The sequence below is a fragment of the Limulus polyphemus genome, unplaced genomic scaffold (genome assembly GCF_000517525.1).
Source record: "Limulus polyphemus unplaced genomic scaffold, Limulus_polyphemus-2.1.2 Scaffold16, whole genome shotgun sequence".
Classification (NCBI taxonomy): domain Eukaryota; kingdom Metazoa; phylum Arthropoda; class Merostomata; order Xiphosura; family Limulidae; genus Limulus; species Limulus polyphemus.
The window spans coordinates 859,462-883,792 of NW_013665626.1; the positions used below are offsets into that span (position 1 = coordinate 859,462).

General features: G+C 34.8%; 1 protein-coding gene across 6 annotated transcripts in view; it reads right to left on the reverse strand.

The window, feature by feature from the left end:
* Nucleotides 1-24,331, reverse strand: part of LOC106457454 (AMP deaminase 2) — a gene marked incomplete in the record, with an annotated part of 107,436 nt that overhangs the window by 63,147 nt on the left and 19,958 nt on the right. For 2 of the 6 annotated variants that reach the window (XM_022383407.1, XM_022383403.1), the window contains 3 exon segments: nt 5,347-5,566; nt 8,198-8,312; nt 8,948-9,079. In XM_022383407.1, coding sequence (XP_022239115.1) covers nt 5,347-5,566; nt 8,198-8,288 — 311 coding nt within the window. 6 annotated transcript variants of the gene reach the window in all.

Consider the following 24,331-nt stretch of genomic DNA (forward strand, 5'->3'; position numbering starts at 1 on the left):
TGACGGGGATTCGAACCCGCGACCCTCAGATTGCGAGTCGAGCACCTTAACCACCTGGCCATGCCGGGCCCACTGAGAGTGAACAAATCTAAATGTTGACATCCACATGCCAAAAGGTGGAGAAAAAAGGGTTTTTAAGGAGAGATAAGGAACAGGATTACATGGACTTGAAAAGAGTAGCTGTAAGGGCATAGAGGATGACAGTAGGATGCCGGGGACAGCAAAGGTAGAAGAAATGAAACAATAGGGTGAGAACTGGAGATGTGGAAACACAGCAAAATCTTGTGAAATGGAAAGTGGCTGAACAAAGCTGCATGATAAGCAACAATGGTGGATACCAAAAGCTCCTTGTCAAAAAGCCAGGTAAGAAAGGAAGTCAGGTGTGGGAGAGTATGATGGGATGGAGGAAAACCAGGATGAAAAGAGCAATAGCAGTTGCCATACCACTTACGTTTGTAAGCTGAAATGGAGGAATGGCAAATGGAATGAGAAATCCAGGAAGCAACCCAAGAGGAAAGTCTGGCAAGGTACAAGACAAAAACTGAGAGGCTTGGAATTTAGATGGGTGAAAAAAGCATTCACTTCCAGAGTATCCTACTGAGAATACATCTAGCTGAAAATCTGTGAGTCGAAGAATCATTCCATGGGGAGAATCTTCCCAGGGCACAATAAATGACCTGCGAACAGATTCAGGACACCAGGTATATGATACGCCAAAAAGTGAATGTGATGGCTGTGGGACCAAAACAGGAGGTCCAAGGTGTTGAAACAAAGAGTCCTCAACTGAGTGTCCCCCTTGCCAAATGACATATGAGACAACCATGGAGTTGTCAAAATGGATCATAACCTACTGGTTACAGAGAGGGATGTAAGTGAACCAAAGCCCAATGGACAGCAAACAGTTCCATGAAATTGATATGCAGAGATAACTCGTCGACAGACCAATGGCCAAAAATCTCCTGCGTGTCTAGATACACACTCCAACCCAAAAGAGAAGCATCCATAAAAAGGTGCACCTCCAGATAGGGAGGAGGAAGAGGAACATCCACTGTGGTGTTGTTGATGTTCAACCACCAGTCAAAGTCCACATGAAGGAAAGGAGGGAGATGAATAAGGGCATCCAAGGAATCCTGAATGAGGTTCCACTGATTTTGTAAAGACCACTGGAGAAGATACATGTGGGCTTGCCCGAAGGGAATGAGGGCTTCCAAAGAAGTCCACATCCCCAAAAGAGACAAAACCTCTCATGAAGTTGGAAAATAAGAATAGGGAATGGTGCAAACCAGAAGTTCCAGAAAACACAAGCAAAGGGTGGGCCCAGCTGAAATGGGAATTGATTACCCTGAGATGAATCAGCTATTGAGTGGGGTAGAGGAAGGACTTCTCCTCCTTGACCAGCCAACATACCTATGCAGCCTCTTGAAGAAGAAACTGAATGTGAAGGGAAGTGGTGACATGCAAAGGAGCTAGAAGCAGTAAGTCATCGAAATAATGGTGGAAATGAAGACCTTGGAATAGAGAAGACAGGCAAGGGCCTTGACAACCTGACAAAAAAAAACAACAACACAGGGAGCCAAAGCTAGCATGAACGGAAGAGCCCAGAACTGGGAGGTGTAACCCCAATGGATAAAATGAAGAAAATACTGAGATATTGATGAGATGGGAATGTGGAGGTAAGCATGCAAGACATCTACCTTAGTCATCCAAAGAAAAAGAGCAAAAGCCCATCAAAGAGATAGGTAGGCCTCTATGGTGAATCAAAGAAGGTCGAGGAAGGAAGAGAGATCAATGATGGGGTGCTAGGCAAACAAATCTTGCTAAGAAGGATCTATTTGTTCTACAGCACTCTTGTGAGAAAGATCTAGAACTGCCTTAGAATTAAGCTGGCTAAAAATGGGATCACGACGAAGGAAGAAGGATATTGGATGAGGGGACAGGGGAGGAGGGGAACTGAAACAAAGAATGAGCCCTTTGGAAAATAACCCACAAAACCCAAAAGTCTGTGGTGAAGAACTCACAAACAGTGGCAAAACACAAAAGCATGGCCTTCACCAGGACCATTGAAGTGGCTAACCTCAGAGATCTGTGTAGCAGGCACTAGTAAAAAGAGAGGAAGGACAAAGACAAGACAAGGGAACATATTCAAGAGGAGGTTGAGACAAATGGCAAATGTGCAGACTGGACTATAGTCTCCAACAGGTTGTGAAGACTCCCCAAAGGAATCTTGCTTGAAAAAGAGAACCATATGCAACTCCCATAAAGAGATTGGGGTAAATACACAGGAGACAAAAGGGCATCCTGATCCAAGAGATCCCAACAACAGAGGAGCTATGTTTGTAAAGAAAGGGTGGAAGAAGACAAGCATGTAAGTGGGAAAAAAACCTTGGCAGGAGTCTCCACTGAAACCCTTCAGGGGAACAATGAAGAGCCTCAAACAGTAGGTGAACTGAGGAAAGGAAATGAAGGAGGGAGGATACATGATGCAGATATGGGAAAATCGAGGTTGTGAAAACTTTACCAAAGTATTGCGATCCAAACCCTACAGAGGCAGAAAAGAATCCAACTGCTGGGAGTCCAAAAAAGAAAACACATACCTATGGCAAGCCATAGCATGGGCTTTCATGTAGATAGAGGCATATTGACCCCCACACATAATTAGACCCAAATATATTAGCATAACCTCCAATATCCAGCAAGGGGGAGGAAGTACAAGATATTGGCCCATAGGTGTCTCACGTAAAAGGGAAGGGGAGGAGTCATAAAAAACAGGGCACAAAGATAAAATTTAACATACCTGGTTTATTAACTCCAGGAAAGGAAGAGGAGGCCTGGGCACTTCCACTGGAGCTATGTTTAGCATAGGAAGGGAGAGGAACCAGGCTGTTCAAAATCATCGTTCTCTTATTCAGGAACACCTGAACAAGGCACGATAGGATAATCCTCAGTCGATTCAGGAGCTTGTGTGAAGTTAGCCAACTCCTGGTCAACCAAAACCGTAACATCTTCTGCTGACAACTGTGGACCCGAAGCCACTGTGGTCAAAGTAAGGTTAAATGTTGTAGGAACAGCAATGGTAGTAACTGTAACATGAAACTCAGAATGGAAGTAAAAAATTCCAAACAGGGAGCTCCAAAGAAACACATATTAGAAGAAATGCCACATAATGCTAATATGTACAAACTCAAATTTCAGAACACAAGTGTAACAAATGTAAAGAACAACTAAGTCCCCCACCAAAAAAAATAACAACAAGGAACTAAGTGAAAATTTGTAACTGAAATTGCAAGTGAAAAACACATCTTAACACCAGAAGTGTCAATCGAGAAGTGAAGTTGGATTAAGTTGCTTAGAGGGAGTCAGCTGTGTTCTTAGTTGGGTTACATTTCTATTGGTGTAGAGTTGTCACATGCTCATTTGCGTGCTATCACATAGCTGCTTCATGTGAAAACACAAGGATAAATGGGAGTATGAAAGCCAGTGGCAAGTAAAAATTTGCACATATAGAGGACAGTGAGATGAGGTAAAATAACATATTGGAAACCATGTAGAATAATTACAAAATAATTGTATAAGTACAGATATTTTCCATAACAACAACTGTTATAAAGTATTATATGTACCAAAATGTAAATTTAAATAGATTCACAAAAAAAAATGAAGAAGCTAAGACCCCAGAAATAGGCAGCAAACTTCTGCTGTAATAATTTTAACATAAAAGATAAAATTGCTTTTATATTATTATTATACTGTACATAACCAAAATAAAAATGAACCTGAGATATGCAACAGAAATTAATATACAGTCCAGCCCCATTTATTTGGTCAGCTGTGAGTCTAAGCAATGAATGGCTGCATAGCAGGGTGGCTGTATTACTGGGTCTCACTGTATGTAGTCAACTCTGGGATCAGACTGAGGCCTTAAAAGCACAATACATACCCCTACAACTTGCCCATAATACTCACCTTTCTATGTTCCTGTTTGATACAGAATGTTGTAATAACATCTTTACAAACCTATTTTTGCATTTCTTGTCTAAAAAATAAAATTCTATACTGTATTATTCATTAAAAAATAAATGCAAAACTTGGGACGATGATGAGCTTCATGAATTTTCCTTGCACCACACAGTATCAGAGGCCAAGGCGTGACACTGTTGTTTATGTGCACATGTGGTGACACCTGGCAGTAATGATACTCAAAACATGAAACAGAGACAATTGAATTGGTCGAAAAAGCAGAGCTCTATTTATTGGAAAATGGAGGGAAAGGTGATAAAACTTGAAATCAGTGTGCAAATTTTCCCTTTTAAACAAATCTTTTGTTCACAAGAAGACCAAAGAGACACCGAACTAGAAGTGTTACAAATGATAAAGTTTAAAGGAGTGTGATAACATACTGTTTGTTTGATCGTGTATGTGTGATTGTGTGGTCATCAGTGCAGCATGAGGTGTGAAGCATAAGGTAGGATTAGCATGCGATTAATAGGGAACATCAATGGTCACCTGGTTTGTAACACCTACAAGATGTGGCCGCTATCAGTCGATGTACAGTAGTAGCCTCGCTTTGATTGACAGGTCTCAATTGAGCAGGGGCAGGTGAGAGCCAGCATGGGTGGCCACAGTACTGAGTTCCAAGAGAGCACTTGGGAGTGGGAAACAGGTGACCACAATACGAGTGCTCATAATAGCGGAAGTTTTACAAATATAAAATGGAAGGAAATATTTGGGTCTGAGCCAAAATGGCTGTAATTAAGGGTTGATTGCTATATCGCATTGACCAGTATGCGGGTCTGGACTGTAGTTCTAATTACCCAAAACTAAATCTAATACGTGTATAATATCTAAATAAAATTTCTGTATTGATAAATGTTGTTAACATATGCATAACTTAGAATTAAACTTTAAAATTTCACTTTCTTTTTGTTCATTGATGGGATTACAATGAAATTAAATTTTTCAAGCTTTGGAATAAGATTCATAAGTAAAAAGCCTAAACTTCTGCTGCACAAAAGAATTGGTGTTGAAACTGTTGATGCCCACATACAATATTTGAAGAAATTTACTCTCAGTTTAACTTCCATGGTAAGGTAAAATTTCTACTTGGAAATTAAATATCATATTAATAAGAAATCTTAATAAATAACAACAACTTACAAAGAAAGAGAGGTTTGATTTTCATTTTTAATTATACTGTCACATTTTAAAAGTAACAAAATCAATTTACATAATTATTTCCAATGTTCCTAAAATCTAATATAATTCATTAGTTTTTCATTAATTGTTCACCTATGGAAATTTTACTATTATGAAAAAGCTATAACAAATGAACACCATTTAAGTTTTTACCTCGTTGATAGTTGTCTCTGTATGGCTTTCTTAGATTCAAATACTTCAATAGGAAAATGAGGCACTTCATAAGGTGCTGAAATCTCATTTCCCATCATGTGTTCTTGGGTATGCTGTAGGATTTTCTCTGCTGCAAGTTTGTAGTTTGAGTTTAAGCCATCATCCATTATAACCTTAGGAAAGTTATAAGCTGGAATTCCAATGATTGGAGAATTGCTTCCTTTATAAATAAATAAATAACATTCCTTTATATATTTCCTATCTTTTAATTACATTTTACAAAATATTACAACAAAAAGCAATAACGCAAGTCAAAATCCTTTATATAAAAAGAGTTAAAACTATGTTCATCTTTTTTTTTGTAGTATTCATTATTGCATCATAGCATTTCAAACACACAAACAACTTTGATGACAACAATATCAGTCGAAATTGTTTTCACAAAATAATGGTAACTCTATAGCTTTATATACAAACCTGTCAGGTCAAAATTCCAAAGAACATGTTCAAGGTATCTAAACATGTGTATCTTGTGAATATATATATATATATATATATATATATATATATATCTAAACAGCAACTGCATAATACCAAGAGAGTAATCAATGCATGCAACTCTAGTTATCACATGTGTTTACAACTAACACAAAACAGTTTAGATGGTTTTATTAGGCTGAGTTTAAAATAAATAAACAAAAAATATTATTTTCCACATAAGTCCATCAAGTTAAAAACAGACAAGTTTTGGATAGTTATGAATGTGAATAATGAAATTAAGCATACTTCTAAATGTACTAATCACTTTATTATAATAATTTTATCCCAATTTTTTTCCCTCTTTTGGTAAATCTTTTAAAATATTACTGACTTGAGAATTTCTATCTCTACATGCAATGCTACAAAGATTCCAATATATGATTAATCCTACTAATTACGTATACTTGTAGTAAACATGAGCAATTACAAGCTGCATTTACAAATATACCAACTTATCTCATTTCAAATCTTAAAGAATAAAAAATTCAATCAATATTACTATTAATATACTCCAAGAGGTTCTACAATTACATATAACTCACATTAAACTATAAAGAGAAATACAAATAAATAAAACAAAAAGCTCTGTTGAGAAAAAGAAGATAAATAAAGATGTAAAAAATGTTAAAAGTTATAAACTATTCATTTGGAGAAACATTATTTGTTTCAATCAAAAATAAAATGTTTTGTGTTTTTAAGTCACCTTTAAATTTAGTTTATAACACTACACAAAGATATGGCATGTAATACATTTTGATAAGTAACTTGTCCTACAAGTAAAACAGAAGGCAACATAAAGTAGTGATGCAACATCAAAGAAAAGAAAATCACGTTAAAACTTCACTTCTTATATTTCTGTGAAAGTTTTAATTCACAAGCTCAGGTTCTTCATAGCTAAGCCCATCTCATTAAAACTTTAATTTTCAGATCTTGTGCAATGTTTTTTTTTTAATAACTTTAGAGGTTCCTACTATAATTCTAAAATATATTATTTTAAAAACACCAACATACTGAACAGACAAAAAATTCCAGAATCAATACAAAACCAAATAATATAATGAATTTAAAAAACTGTAAACACACCAATCTTGACAAAAAGGACTACGAATTTGAAGCCTAAAAATCAAGGGTGAAATAGTTCAATGGCGACTTTTGTCTTACTAATTTTTTTAACTATGTGCTTTTTGATAAAAATTTTCACATCAGTATAGTGGTAAACATGCCATTTTTTGTCAGTAACTGACACACCTATCTACAGTTATCACATACAATAATCTCCATATGCTTTGTACTATGAATGTGAATGATCATCTACATTTACTCAACAACCTAGGTAAATACATATGACAGTAACTTGACCCTTTTATGTACATCAGTTACAATTGCATATATAATCATACCAAACATCAATGCATAATGTGCACAGAAACGTTTAGTTATAGCATTTCTACTGTACAGCTGCATACTAAGGTAGCATAGCTATGTTGCAGAGAAATTGAGTTAGTATGAGAAAGAAATCCATGGGTGAAATATGTAACAGAATACAAAGTCACACTTCAAGTAGTTTCCTCTTTTTTTTTTTAATGTCGTCTCACAATATACTTCTATTATCATTATCTGCTAACCTAAGAATTATGTACAAAATGTTATGCACTTGTACAAACAAGAAATTCCCTTTCATTCCTTACATCCTAATTGCAGACATAACTTCAACATATTATGTACTAGAAAACCATTATCAAATGGTGCTACAGTTAAAGAAACTCAATTCTTAATAGGAGGGTAAACCCTCCCTCAACAGAGATGAAATGTCATAATGGAAAGTCTTTATCATGTATGGATATGTATATATAAACATACATTTGTCAAATAGACACATCCAATCAAAATAATAAAATAGTGCAGATGGATTAAATACAAAAGTTATGGCAGTCTTGTAACATAGAACTACTACTCATGACATTTTCAACCACTATTTAAATCTAAATGCTTTCAATGTATTTGTCATACTCAACTTCACAAATTTCTAATTCTGAAAAACCAGACAGCTGACTTATTCTAATTACTAACATAACGTTTTGGGACAACATGGAAGACCTATTGGTCCATCTTAGCTGTTCCATCATCCTATAAACTGAATCAAAATAATTTTTAAAAATATCTTAAAGCCAGCCCTAAATACTGACAAGTATTGACAACTAAATTTTCTGTCTTAGAATGATAAATCATCTTATGATTTTTTGTCCTTATTATGCCATGTATTTCTTTTTTTAAACACAACACTGAAATTCCTCTTTCATTGAAAACTCACCATTGTTGTCTTGAGCTTCAAATGTCTGATATTCATATGACTCTTCCCTGCCGTAACAGGGTAAGAGAGAGAGACTATCTTCAGAGAGCATTTGTAATGACCAAAAACAATAAAACTGAAATAAAACAATTGAGCAAAGTTCTAGCAAACAATTTTGTGCAAGCATATTTGTCTGTCATTTGCATTTCTTAAAATTCACAACTATGTTCCTATCATTATTTCATGATTTGAACATAAATTTCACCGAAAAATTGTAACTGAATACACAAGTCTAATATCTTATATGTAATTTGTAAAGATAAGTTGTTATTCTGAAATATTCAGACAATTTTAAATAAAGACTTCCAATTATTTTTGTAGAAAATACAAAAACCTACCATCAGAACTAGAAATAAAAGACCTCATAACACCAAAATGTTGTCTTTATTTAATTAGACACTTAACGTTTCGCTTTACAACTTCTTCAGAAGCGTTTACTGAAACGCAAACCGAAACTGACAGTACAAAGTTTTGAACTGTTACTTTCGGTGTGTGGTTTAGTGAACGCTCTTGAATGTAAAGCGAAATGTTGAGTGTCTAATTAAATAAAAACAACATTTTGGTGTTATAAGGTCGTTTATTTCTAGTATAGTTTTATACACCATTATGGACTCCAGAAATTAAAAACCTACTATCTTTTAATTATAGATTGAATCGACAACAACATAAAAAAGGAAAACTCTCCTTAATAAGTATACCTAATATACCTACATAATTCAAAGCTGTAAGTTTTATAACTGTAACAGACAAATATGTGCGTTGTACTCGTTCGTTTACAGAACTTATGAACTCGAACAGCGTTACACATGATATCTGTGAAAGTTTGGTTGTGTAATGTAGAACAAAAAATATCTAGAGGCAAACGGTATTACGTAACATGCCATTCCAGTGTTAAGCACGTTGGTAAATTCCGTAAACATGAAACTTAAACCACCCTTGGGTGAAATTCTGTGTGAAAAGAACCGCTCCTGCGAGTTACACAAAATGCATCGTTAAAATACGTCATAATAAGGTTAAACGAGTATGTACGTGCTGAACTAGACTTTAGAGGTTTTTTTTTTCTTTCATTTAACTTAAAAACGAATTCAGTAAATCATCACAACTTACACGTGGAAATCTATGATTTGTACTTCTGAAGAAAAAGTACGAAGTTTTACACAAGTATTCTAAATTCAGGATTAAAAGAACTAAATGAAAGAAGTCATTTCGGCATTAATTGCCAAGTTTTTCTTAGTTAAAATATAATGCCTTACATTTCTTACATAAGCACTTATTTGGTATCACCACCTATTTCATTTCTGCTGCTAGAAAATATACAATACATGCTGAAATTGTAACTATAAATTTTACTGTGTGATAATTAGCCTAAATCAATTACAAGAAAATAAAAACCCAAATCATGACATTAACTGGGGAAAATGGCGCGACCACAACGATGTAACAATGTACCAGAGAAATCAAAAGTACCTAACACGACAAAATTATACAGTTCAGTCCTGTCACGAGTTATGCTTTCTTTTTTATAGCGAATATCTCCGGTAATTTGCCAGAAAGAACAGCCCCTTTTCACGTTGGTCGCCTACTCACAAATACATGTGTAATTTATAGACATAATATAATACGAGTCGGGACCAATTACACCTTTCTAAACAGGTGGTACTTTAGTCTTCTGTATTAAAGTTTCTTTTATAAGTAGTTTAATGGTACAATATTCTCAGAAGCGCACAGTAAAATGGTGATTAGGAAATTATTCTAACAAAAATCTTCTAAAGATAACTCTATTGATAATGCATGATATCTTGCGTGATACACTTATTAAACTACCTGAGACCCAAGGTAATTTAATCTCGCGTTTTTTGTTGTTTTTGTTTTTTTTAAATAAAACCATTTATAATTGAAAATCTAATCTATTGAACGTAAGCAATTCAACAACGGTTAGAGATACAATAGTGCGCACATTAAACTCCTAAACGTTTTCTTTATAACGATTAAACACCTAACCACCACGGCTGTGATGATTATAAAAGTGTTCTTGTATAATACATATTATACTATGGTTGTAACGTTGTTCTTTCGTTGACAAGTTCTTTTAAATTATATGGTGAAAATAATTCAAAGTCCAGTTCACGTAACTATGACAAATTAGTCATTTCTTTAACGTTTCTACAAGCTTAAACACTGTGGTAACTTGTAGGCCAAGTTTACAACCAAACTAACTGTACTAACCTTACGTAAAAATAAACTTACTTGGACAATTTACCGGCTAATCGATTAAGTAACAAACAAAACACTAATTCACCCCTACCTGAAACCAAAACACACGCTGATTAATTCACTCTACTGACTAGGAACAACTGTTTAAAGAGCTTTCTAGGCTTACATTATTAAACTTCGAACTTAACATTATGTGCCCTCTATCTCACATCTGAATTAAAACAATTCTCGGAACACTGGTGCAAACTACCAAAAAACAGAGCTATTCCAGCAAAACTAGGATGTCTGGTCACCCTAAACAGTATTCAAACTCATAAAAAAACGTCAAGAAAAAACTAACTAATTTCTCATCTTTAAATCACTGTAATTTGAATTCTTTTCATCAGATAATTTAAAATTGTTCGCCAACTGAGGAACGTTACAAGAATAAATTTTTTGTTTGACGGCGTCAGTTTTTATGTTTAGGATTTTAATGTTTTTATTTTAAATATGACGTTTTACAAACATATACAGTCACGTGTGCTAAGAGCCCATGTTTACTAATAAAAGATTGTCTCCTATTAATTTCTTGGTTAATAAGATTTCTACCTAAATTCTATTTCAAACAAAGTAAAAACATACTCAACTTTGTTAATTCTTTGAGTTTTACATTAATTTATTACTGCTATACAAAATAAGAGCTGGATTTAACATCAACCCTGTTGTTTACACTTCATTAAAAATTGAACAGATTAGCTCTTAATAATGTATTTGATTTTCAGTCGTTTACAACTCTTGTAAGTAATCCACTGTAGTAATATAATCTACAAAAACAACTTAATAAAAGGACCGATTGGAAATACAGAAATTAATTTTGATCAACTGGATAAATATTTTCCAACGGCACTATCCTTAACCACTCTGTTACATTAAAATAAATATGTATGTAGGGCCCGTGACGTAATAAAATACGACAAATAATGTAGTAAACCTACATAACCGTAAATATAATGACCTCTACAATTATGTGATGGCGCCAGAGGAAGAAGTGGTGTGATGAATCAATCATATGACTTTTCTTATATTGTTATTCGGACGAAAGTACAACCACATGACCTATATAGACAGACGGTGATGTGTTGTGCAGCCAAAACAACATGCAGGACACACTGTGTGTTATTATCAGGATTGATAGTTTAGCTATTTCCACTTTCTGTATCTCGGACTGTGGTAGTCCAAGCTATCACATATTTTTAGTGGATGTGCTCTACTGGACCCTTAATTCACATACCAAATTTCAAGGCAATCCATTAAGAAATACACGAGATATAAAATCTCCAATTTTTATTGAATTTTTTTCCTATATTTTGTTTTCAAGTTTAGTACACTGATATCTCTTTACAACCTACAATTAAGTGTGAAATGTAGTTAAAATATAAGCCACGTGAGCAAAGTTATTAAACAAAAACCACTCAAATTTTACCAAAATATTTGCGCACGCCTATGCAAAAAGTCACGTGGCCTATTGGTCTAAATTTGTTACTACAGTTTCACCTAAGGGTAACAGTGGACCATTTTTTGTTTATGTCATTTGGTTGATTTAGAGCAGGAAAACTACAGGGTGAAAGGATGTACAGATACATAAGTATTGGTTAGGCCAAGCAAACTAGGTCTAGCTCAAGTTTTCAAAAGAATCATATAGGTGGACGGTTATTATTCATTGCAAACTTTTAAGCACAAATTTGTTAAATTGTATTAAATACTCCTAATGAAAGAGCGTTTAGCGTAAATAATGGTGCTTGATAAGGCTGTACCGAGTGGATGTGGGTGATGACAAGAAACTGTTAATAAAGATTCCATAGTGTTACTATAAAGGAAGTGTTTTTACACTGTTTTAGAAAGAAAAACTATCACCATATATTTTTTTAAAATCTCGTTGATTCTGTAAAGTATAGGTCTGTTCCGAATAATAGGGTTGCGATCCTAAAGCTAATGTTGATTACTATGGAGTGTCACTTTCTTACTTGCTGTGGTTTGTTGGTGCGTATTGACAAAAAGTCACGATATCTAATCAAAAACACCGTAGATGTGAAACAAAGGTATGGCCAAAAAAGAATTGAGCGTGCGACTTAAAGGAAAGAAATCAAAATTGACGACTAAACTGGTAGCTAAACTTATAGCGTTGACAATAGTTTGATAGCAAATATTCATTTATTAGTTAGTCAGGTCGCGTTTTTTGTTCAAATCGGGCATGATGGTGGGTAAAACAAAATACGCAGCTTAGCTAACTAATGAATGAATATTTGCTGTAAATTTCTTGTCAACGCTATAAGTTTTGCTACCAGTTTGGCCGCCAATTTTGATTTCATTCCTTTAAGTGCATGCTCAATCCTTTTTTGGGTGCACCTTTTTTTCACATCTAAGGTGTTTCTGATCTTGTTCACAAATTTGGTGAACTTTGCAAGTAGCAGAATTTTAATAGTGACGGTTTGAGCGCAGTAAGGCTGCGATAAAAAAATTAGGCCTCTTGGTATTTTGCCGGCTTTCAGCGAACTTTTGAAGTATAGTACTGCGTTTCATAGAATCCTGTCTCTTATCATCCAGTTCAAATGACAAGTTCTGGTGTTGAACGACAAGCTTATTGGGCAGGACTTGAGGGAAACAAAAGATAGATCTGAAATGATATTTTGTACACACCTAATTTCGAGTTGCAAATGTACAACCTGAGAGGATTTGGAAGGGGCATATATTCAACTTGATTTTATAACAGCATTTTCATAGTATTTTTAAACAATATCCTGATAATGTTATAGATAATGTGGCTTAATTTTTAGTGAAAACTAATGTTACGATTAAAAATTAAACCAAAGATTGTTAATTGACCCAGTGGGTAGTTTGGTTTTTATTGATGGAAGGCCACCATGACTTCCAAAACACCCCCTTGTATTAGGGAGGGATATCAAAATTTCCACACAATTCAGAGACAGAAATGCAAAACATTGACTTAAAAAAGTACGATTTCAATGCGTTAAATTTATTTCTTAAATATTTCGAGACGCAAGTACAAGTATATTCGAAATTTAAATTGGAAAAGGCAAAAATGAGCCAAATGTGCGAGAACTAGACCTTATAACTGGACCCATATTTTAAAGGGCAACAACTGCTTTGTAAAGATTAAATAGAGATAATACTGAATCACCGTCCTCTAAAACAGTGGAGCTGGTGGGGGAAAAGTCAACTTATCCTGCGTCACATTACCCATATGTATTCCAACTACAAAAATGCCCCCCCCCTGCACCATAGCCAGAAATATGAGACGTATTTAAAAGTCTGTACAATAGCATCTAAAGCGGCAGCTTTGCAGCAGAATTATGGATGTAAGAAGATACTGTAGCAATGATTATTGATATTAATATTATATATAGGAAATATGTTTACCTTATTTTACTTATACCACTATATTACTTTTTATGCATATTAAATTACCTTGATAAAATTCGGCTAAGACTAATGATCAGCAAGACGATTTTTGAAAATACGAAAGCTAGCTCCTACTAAAACCTTTAATATTCACGTTAAATAGGATGACACTTTTAAAAAATGTCATTTTACGGTTAGAAATAATGATTCACCACACTTTTTATCAAGAAGTATACTGAAATATTAATTTTAGTGAAACACTAACACCCACTTTCTCCATTCAAATCTTATTATAACATCACATTCTTTAAAGCTTATATTGCTGAATAGTAGCATAAAGTAACTATCCTATACAATAACCAAGTTTGCGCTTCGCGATATTTTATTGCTCATCATTTTTGAATTTCATCTGATTAAAAGAGTATTTTTGTTAGCGCACTTGTTAAATACACATCAAAATATGTTGTTCATAAATATGTTTGTTTTTCTTATTCCAGTTCAAGAATTGCCTAATTACGAACATTAAATTTCATGTTACCACAAGAGTTGAAGATCCAACAATTCCTGACTGAAGATACAGCAACAGACATGTTACTTGATTCTACTGCACCAATTTCAAATCCTTTAATTCCCCAATTGAATGATCAAGAATCCAAATGCGTCGTTAGTTATATTAAAAAACGACTAATGTTTCGCTTCTACATCGTTTTATAAAAACTTGTAATTTGCAGGTTTTTTGGGGGGGATTTTTTGAAAGGCACATAAGTCGACTCAAGATTATGTGGGGAGCTGATGGAGAAGAGGGGCAAGGATAATACAAAAACATGGATAATACAAAATACACGTAAAAAGATCAGATATGTATTTTTAGGATAAAAGAAAAAATTGAGAAAACAATTTTCCATAACATATATTAAAAAGTTACACAATATACAACGTGATAGGCTTTACTAAAATAATTTTGTCTTCTGTTATTTTTTTTTGTCGAACTGCAGAACGCACTGTCGAACCTTGTTCACTCATTTCAATAATCTCGTGTTTTTGTTGCACTGTCAATACAATTTTACGTTTTGACATTTTTGTTCTCAATAGTTAATAAAAACACAACCCACAAGACTAAAAAACTATAAAGTAAATACAAATTAAAACAATGAAACAAATGGTGAAAAGATAAAAAAAGGAACCGCAGCGAAAGTGATGCTAAAAATTAGAGCAAATGGAAACGATGGAAAAAAGAAGAGAAAATAAAATACTAAATAGTGTGGGTAAAGGAAAATCAAAAATAAAGGACGCTAATGTAAGACGTCTCATAGTTTTCGAAAAACGTTTCATTCAACTTCATTATTGTTATTATTTTATATCTAACTGTAAAAAAAAACGATCAACGTGTATGGCCATTGCATACAGTTATTGATTTATGTAACATTAATAACGGTGCCTCGAAACCTAACATCCTGTTTTTGTTTTGAATTTCGCGCAAAGCTACACGAGGGCTATCTGCGCTAGCCGTCCCTAATTTAGCAGTGTAAGACTAGAGGGAAGGCAGCTAGTCATCACCACCCACCGTCAACTCTTGGGCTACTCTTTTACCAACGAATAGTGGGATTGACCGTCACATTATAACGCCCCCACGGCTGAAAGGGCGAGCATGTTTTGGTGGGATGCGGATTCGAACCCGCGACCCTCAGATTGTGAGTCGAGCGCCTTATCCACCTGGCCATGCCGGGCCATCTAACATCCTAATCACTATAATATTATTATTGGTTTCTGTTTTTCGGTGTTTATTTGACGATTTATAAAATTGGTGATTACTTTAGCTGTTTTATAGTTTTATTTAGATATCTTAAACTCGGTAGTTTATTTATGCTAAAGCTTTGTAAAAGCAGCCGATATTTTATATGAAACTATGAAAACAAACGTACCAGTGACTCGGAGAGTGGAACGTTAATGTAAGGCAAACTGAATAACGATTTACGATTTTTATTTGAAAAACTCCGATTTTTTTCTTTTATATTGGGGGTATCTTATCGGTGTTTATTAGCCTAAACCTAAAATCAGAAGGCCTAAATAACATATTAAGACACTTTGTTCAAAGGCAAACAATTTATCGTTTGAAATCAAGTAACTTATCAAACGTCCCTACAAACAAACAGTAATGAAATAATCGAGAGAAAAAAAAGCTTCAAATGGGAAACTGAAAATATATTTATTAACATATTACCACCCATCGTTTTACCTCTAATCGAGAACTATTTGAAGCTTTTTTTGTTTTTGTTTTTCATTCCTCATGTCATCTAAACAGTAATGAAAGGCCAACTCAAGTGGTACGCTTCTGCTTCTGATGATTTAAACAGATTTGGAGTAGCGTGCGTGTTGAGTAACGTGAGGAAGTAAAATAACACTTCTTCAAGTGGCATTCGTTGTGTCGTAAGATTAAAAATGAAATACTTCTCCAAAATCCTAACAATAAAAGCACTGTCAATATGTTCGTTGAAATTGATTGCCTTGTCACAGACTTTTGTTACCTACACTGAAAATATATGATCCACAAAGTAGATGCCTTCTAGAATGGGGATACTGAACTTACAGGAAAGATATGACAGCAGAAAGTCACGACTGTATCACTTAAACATTTTCTTTGATCGTTCTTATGACCGTTTGATGATGACAGGTTTTACACTGTAGAATTGTGTCCTGATTTTATAAAACGTATAGTGCACATTTTCTTTAAGTTTAACACATACTATTCACAATATCGCTACAGCATATTTTTAGGTTTATATAAAAAGTAAATGATTATTTGTATTTATATAACATGCTTAACAATGTTGTTTTACTTTAAAGTAAATAAAAATAATATATATGCATAATCATACTAAGCATTTATAAATTTATCTTTGTGTGCATGTAGATTTGTTTCATTGTAAATATTTTAAAGTTTCAATGGTTAAAAAAACACACATAGATAGCAAACATAAAGTGATGATAGAGTGAAGTACTTAAATGAATATCAAGATATGTTGATTTTACACTTGAAAGTTACGGCACTCAAGTGCAACTTCAAAAAGTCTCTGTGTTATTTAATTCTCTTGAAATTGCACAAAATTTTTGAAAAATACATAAGAATTTATGGGAATACAGATATATTTTTATTTTATTTATGGAAGATAAAATGGTGATAGCTTCCAAATTAAACACACAATGTGCATATCTTAGGACCTTCCAAGGCTTGAACTTTAAAAATTAACATTTGAGGATGAATTGGGATGATTATCTTAGCTCTAATTTCCATAATATTTTCTTTGAACTACAAGGAAAAGGTCATGACACACAAAATAATCAGGTTAAAATTATAAGAAAATTTCACATTGTACAAACAATGGTTGCCTCAAGTTTTTCTGCATGGTTACTGGTGTTGGTTGTTTTCTTTGTATGACTGAGTTCAGGAATGTAGTGGTGATGCTGAAGCTAAGTGATGGTGTCACCATGCCCCTGACAACAGTCTTACCAATAACAGCTACACATGTTCAGAAATAATACTAAGATTAAACATTCAATAATATCCCCAAAACGTAGTAATATTAATTATATGTATCAAACTAATTTCTTAATGAAAACTACTAGAAAATAAATACAGTACATTTTCCTTCATCCTAAGCAAACTTGTAATTATGATTTCACTATATAAAGACAAAAGTTGCAAAAATCTATGAATATTCTAGATGCCATCAACTGCAAAATATTCCTTTTTCAACACCAAAGAAAATGAGAAGTAGAAAATCATTTCAACTGTGACCCTTTATTTGTTTAATCTAAAAATAAAGTTGGTCAGTCACTAATTTCTCTTTGGATTGTGTCTTGAAGTTGAATAATCCTGAACTTCATTATTGCTCATAAGTTTAAATTGATACTCTGGAAGACTTCTGTTGCAGTTGAAATGCCAAAACTCAGAATTGTAGGACAGTATAACACAATGTATGCTGAGATAGTGTTACATTTAGTTTGAGCTTATAGTAATCTACGTTTAAATTCAAGTTTTATGTGAAATACTGAGTGGCTGCACAAAAGATTTCATAGTTTCTTCTACGTGCAACTTAACTTTGTATCAAATATTTTGTTGAGAATGGTGATGCTTTAATAACACCTATTTCATTTACCACTGATAATCAACTAAAGATCCATTCTTTCCTGGAGCAACATAAAATCATGCACATATAGCACAGTGTTTTGACTCCACTGTATATCCATTGTTAGTGAGGATCTTTGACATTTAGATGGACATTCATCTAAAATATTAACTTTAGCTCCATACACCACCATGACTTTCATGTAGGTTAGTTTTTCATGGTCCACTGAGCTCCCTCTACTGATACTGAACAAGCGCCCACTGGAAAGTGAACTGCCATTCTGTAGCGGAGGGTGGAGGGGTAACATATTCACATTTGTTTTTTGAAAAGACAAGAAAAATGGTTATGTTACTGCATTTACTTTCCCCATTTGTTGGACATAAAATAAGTCCACCCTGATAAGGGATTGGTCTTCCACAATTGTGACATTTGTCATTGAATCCATTTTCTTTGTACTTTTATCTTCGATAGTATTTTTGGATTGTTTTAAGTCTCTTGACTTCATTGCTTTCACTGTACACTTAGATATCCTTTAATAGTGTCTGCTTGGGACACCTCCAAGGTTCTTACAAAGTCTAGTATCATCAATGCTGCTGAAATTTTTTCCATGTTGCTATTTTCAAAGAGACTGGATAATACAAGGAGTTTTTGTTGACTGTTGTGATTGTTCTCCATCAGGTTTCTTAGTATCATGATGTTATTGCCATGACAAACAAAGCTAGCTTCATTTACTCCCACTAAATACTGAAGCTCATGTACAGCTTATAAATAAAAGTAATCACAGAAAGAAGTTCGCAGGAATAGTCTCTACTGCTATAATTCAGTTTACTGATCATATTCCGTGTTGTCGACCACACGATATCCATATATAAACACAAGTCTGATGGAACTGAAAAATTATGAATGACAGCAAAATTTCATTGATAGATTGTTTAGGCAGAATATTCATGATGTGTATACTGGAATGGATGGCAACTGCCTGTTGTAAAAAACACAAATGTAGAGGATGACGTTTCAAAAGCCTTCTGTATGAAAACGAAAAATGGAAGATTTTCCAAACGTCATCCTCTACATGTGTTTTTACAACAAGCAGTTGCTGTCCATTCCAGTATACTCAACAACATTTCACTTTTGATATCAGAGCAATCAGTTGAAGCACCTTTGATTCCATGCTAGTGCTGCCATCTACAAATCAGGAACCCAACTACATAGAATATAATAAATATAGAAATATAGTATACGTTCTTCCAACATTTCTACAGTCAATATCAATTTTGCATGCCCTTATTGCACTTAAGAAAGACTGATATTGACCTCATGCTATGATACAACACAAGGCTGCCTCAGCTGACACGCATGATTACTAATCCAGTATTTGCAGGAAATGGTCATCAACATTAGACGCCAAACTTAGTATAAGCACACAGAAAGCAAGTAATGTCAAATCCGTTCAGCTTACTGGTATTGCAGAGTTTCCAGCTATCAATTACCTTTGACACCAACTATTAATACACTAGGAGTTTATTTCTAAACCTTAGCTGTTCCAGCTGTGATTACTCAGTGAGTTTAAGTGGTAGTCTTTATAAAGTTTATGAGTGTTGAAAAAGATGCCCAAATGGACAAAATATAGGGTAGGTTTAAGGAATGACATCTCCAACTTGATTAACCAACCCACAGGAGTGTTATGGGTAGACTCTTGTTTGGAAAAAGCTAATAGAAGCCAGTGGTCCATATAATGGTATAAGTGCAATTCACAAGCATACATATTTAGGACAAAAGCCTTGACTACTCAACAAAAAAACATAAGGGGCCAAAGCAAGCCCAAAGAGCAGGCACGAAATTGATAAACTACCCCATGATGAACAAACCAAGGATAGTGCCTCAACAGATAAGATATTGGAATGTGCAGATCAGCATTCGCGATGTTCTACCTTGGTCATCCATAAACCTGGAGAAAAGGCCCACCTGAGGGTGAGAAAAGGAATCATGGTAAATCAGGGCAGAACCAAATATTGATTGAGGTGGGACAAATTAATCACAGTTCGCCAGTCCCCGGTTTTCTTGGGCACCACAAACAGCCTGAAATAAAAACCAGGAGAAAGATGAGTTACAGGTTTGATGGCTATTTAGAAGAAAAGATTTTGACTGCCTCAGACAGACATTAACTGGTGGTAGGATCTCAAGGCAATAGAAAGGATATGGGTACCCAAGACAATGGAGGAGGGGAAAAGAAGTGGATGGCAAGTCCCTCAGATAATACCCGAATAACCCACAGAAAGGAAAGGAAGTGGATAGAAGACAAGTACTGCAGTAGAGTCAATAGGATAAGACAAAGGTGGAAAACTGGGCATGGGATAAATGAAGGATTATCAGGGTCCTTTCCCTACACAAGCAAAATTGATTCCAAGTGTTGAGAATCAAGAAATGTAAATTCAGCCTGATAGTAGGCTGAAGCAAACTGATCCGAAGCTCGTGGAGGGCAAGACATGCTAGGACCCTCAACCATAAGAGACAAAATGCTCTGCATGAACCCTAATATATGGAGAAGGGGAAACACAAAATACTGAGAGGAGGGAGTATCATGTAACAAAGAAGGAGGGGATTATAAAAAATCAGGGAAGTAGATAAAACAGAATACACCTCAGAAACCATGTTTAAAAAAGCCATATTAGGCCTAGCTGATTCCACAGTAAAGGCTTGGTAAGACACAGCAAACTGAGGTGGAGGGGAAAGGCTGTCAAATTCCTTGTTGACCCAAACAGGTTTGGCATGTTCAGGAGGAATATGGGCAACATCAGGAGAACCAGGTTGACTCCTATTAATGATCAATCTCACAGCAGACGAGAGCCAATAATTCCACTGCTGAGTTACCCCGCCATCTGCAGTCTGTGTAAGTGTGCTGATAGATGGTATTACCTCTGAAGCTGTAACTTGGATTTTGGAATTCATTGTTAACAATGAATAATCAAACACAACAATTTTAGAATAAAAAAATAAAAAATGGGGAAAAATAAGTTATCTTGAAGGTTACAAACTTTTGTAAAATTGAGAAAAACAAATCCAAGGAATTAATCTTAAAGAAATGCACTAAGTTTAAAGAAAAACCACGATTGAAGAGCACAATAAAAAATGTCTAGAAACAAGTATTTTTATGTTTTTGTTATAGATTCTTAATAAAATTATATCCTGAAGAGTGAACTTTAAAGTCATGAAACTTGTCAAAGTAAGAAAGGAGAAAAAACAGAACAGTTTGAAATTCCAGTGTTTTCTTATTCGTATCCACAGGAGAATCTTATCAATGTTTTGGTTTATATATAAGGTTAAAAAATACTGTCAGGTTTCAACTGCTGCAATCCTAATGAACTGAAATACATATTTCCGCTGAAAAATCCGATAAGTTAAAAAAAAAGACCTCTACATCACTATTTACTAATAAACCTTCATAATGAAGCTTTATAAGTGAACAGTGATGGGTTTGGCTTGTACTCTTGGATAACTCTGCAGTAGAGCCTTCACAGCCAGAGACCCTGGATTCAAATTTTTTTTTGCTTATTTGCTAGTTAATTCAAAATTTAGTGTTAAAATCTATTTAAAAAGATTTTAACAAAACTAAGTATTATAAGACAATAGTCATTAAGTACATAACACTTTATAATCAAATCTTCTAAACAAATCATTTTACTAGAATTAGACAAATATGGCCAATTAAGATTGGGTAAATTTAAATCAAAAGACAAAGCCCATCATAAATAAAACTACTTATGTCATCAAAATGTATTTTCTTAAAATAGATTTGCTAAAGTAAAGCAAGTTTTGACAAAAATAATTAAATACCACAAATAGTAAAAATTATCTGTATAAATACATATGGCTTCTGTTGTATCTATGCTTATGATAATTAATTTTGCTCATGTTTAATTTATTCTTCAAGGTATCATTATATATACATATATATATATACTCATACCACCTGATTTACAAGTTCATTGACAGACAAGTAATTCAGAAATTTGTAAAGTATAGGAAAATAATTGTGTTCTGGAATGAGGAGTCGTGAAGTTACCCTGAGACAGTACAACTGAGGTCATGTCCTTCAAAATTTTTTCATTAAAACTCTTCATAGACCAAAAATGTTGACTGCAAAGGTAAAAAAACAATAAAAATTAAGTTTAAAAAAAAAGTACCAAAATTGCTCCACAACAGCAACAGCTACAGCCATAGATGCAGATGAGATGAACAGTATTACACAATGGTGGCAAACAATCAATGGCTGTGTTCCAAGTGTTGTACAAATGTGACAAATACCAGTATATTGGCTTTAGTGTTATAACTTGTTAATGTTCTTGGTCTGTCCATGTGAAGTTTGTGTGTAAATAAGTAACACACACACACACACACCCTATCATATGAAATGTTTCTGGGAAACGTATGGCATACAACTTGGCAGCATTCTAGGCATTTAGATAAGACTCCCCACACAGTAGGACTCTTTAAATGTTTTCAGCTAAATATTATGCCTTTACTTAGATGAGGTTGAAGCAGCTACAGCACAATGCTTGTGCACTACCTTATTTAGGGAACTTTTAATATTTTTTAAACTTTTTGACCCTTCAAAGGTGCAATGACCTTCTTATGCAAAATTCTAGCCTTTCACCTCAAATCAAGTTTACAAACTTTGCTATGGCCAGATTTCGATTTTCAGTGACACAACTCCATATATATGGAAAAGATGCATTTATGCAAGTAGGCAATTTTGCTTTAACAAGCTCTCTCAACTAACTCTTGTGAATTCACAGGAGTACCTGTACACTACATGAGCACTACGGATTGGCAAACTTCCCAACATGTTCTTCAACATCTGTAATGCTATCTGCTGTGGTTGTTCCCACTTCATCTTCTTAGGTTGGCCTTTCTTTGTGAGGTCAGTTAATGGTGCAACGACTTGAGTGTAGTTTGGGATGAACTTCCTATAGTATCCCACTAACCACAAGAAGGATCTGACTTGCTGCTCGGTCATTGGAGCTGTTACATCTTGTATGCAGGCTAACTTATTCTCTTCCACGCCTATCTGTCAGTCACCCACCTTATGTCCAGCAAAGTCTAGCACAGAATACTTCATGTATCACTTAGATGGTCTAATGGTCAGACCTGTTGCCTTCACTCTCCTGAACAATCTCCGAGTTTCTTCAGGTGGTCTTCCCATCTGGCTGTGTGAGTCCGAATTTCATCCACATAATACTCGATGTTGATGGTTTAATGTTGTTGCTTAGTTGACTAACCCAAATAGCATCCTCTTGAACCTGTAGCATCAGTCTGGTCTCACAAACGCTGTCTTCTTTTTAGATACTGTCTCCATCAGCATCTACCAATAACCTTTGCTGAGGTTAATCTTGGAAAAGAACTTGGTCTTATCTAATTTCTCCATGATAGCCTCTGGGTTGCCCCTAGTTTCAAAGTCAAACTTTGTTACAAGGATCAGCTTCTGTAAATCTATGCAGAAGAAGTGTGAGTCATTCTTCTTAACAATTACCACTGATGAACAGTAGGCTGAATTTGAAGGCTAAATGGTTCCAGCTTCTAACATTACCTCAACTTCTTGCTTGATCAGATCACTCATTCCATAGGACATCTGGTAGGGCTTCACCTTGACTGGATCCCTGGTCATTGTCTCGATCTGGTGTTGCACTAAGTCTGTCTTTCCTTGTCTAACCATGAAGACATCTTATTTACTTGCCCAATAGATCATGTAGTTCGCCAGTCAATTCTTCACTGATGTTGATATCTTTGTATTTCTCAGGGGTTTTAGGTGTAGTAGGTCTTCATCTTCTGTGAAAAAGTCACCATCTTCTGGTTCTGCATCTATGATTGCTACACCTGAATAGTTGCACCTGCTAGGTATTTTTCCCTCTCAAATGGTCTTGATCTTCTCATTTACTTTCACCTTATAGTCCATTCTACTGACCGCTTCCTGCACTTCAAAAGGTCCTTTCCACTGCAGGGTGAGTTTGTTGTTGTTAACTGTGAGTAGAGAACCTTCTGTCTGACCTTGAAATGTCAATCCTTAACCTTCTTGTCGTGGAAGTGCTTCTGACTGCCCTTAGCTGAATACAAACTCTCTTGAGCAAGTTGACAGGTCTTCTCCAGTCAGTTTCTAAGGTCTAACACATACTGGTACGTGTTCCTCCCTTCTGAAGCTTCTTCTCTGTTCACAGTTATTTCAGTATCTGCATCAGACCTCATACTGCTCTTCTGTACAGTAACTTAAAGGGTGAAATCCTGTACTCACTTGCGAGACTTCTTGGTAATCAAATAACACTGCCTGCAGGTACCTGGCCCAGTCACATGGTCTCTCCTG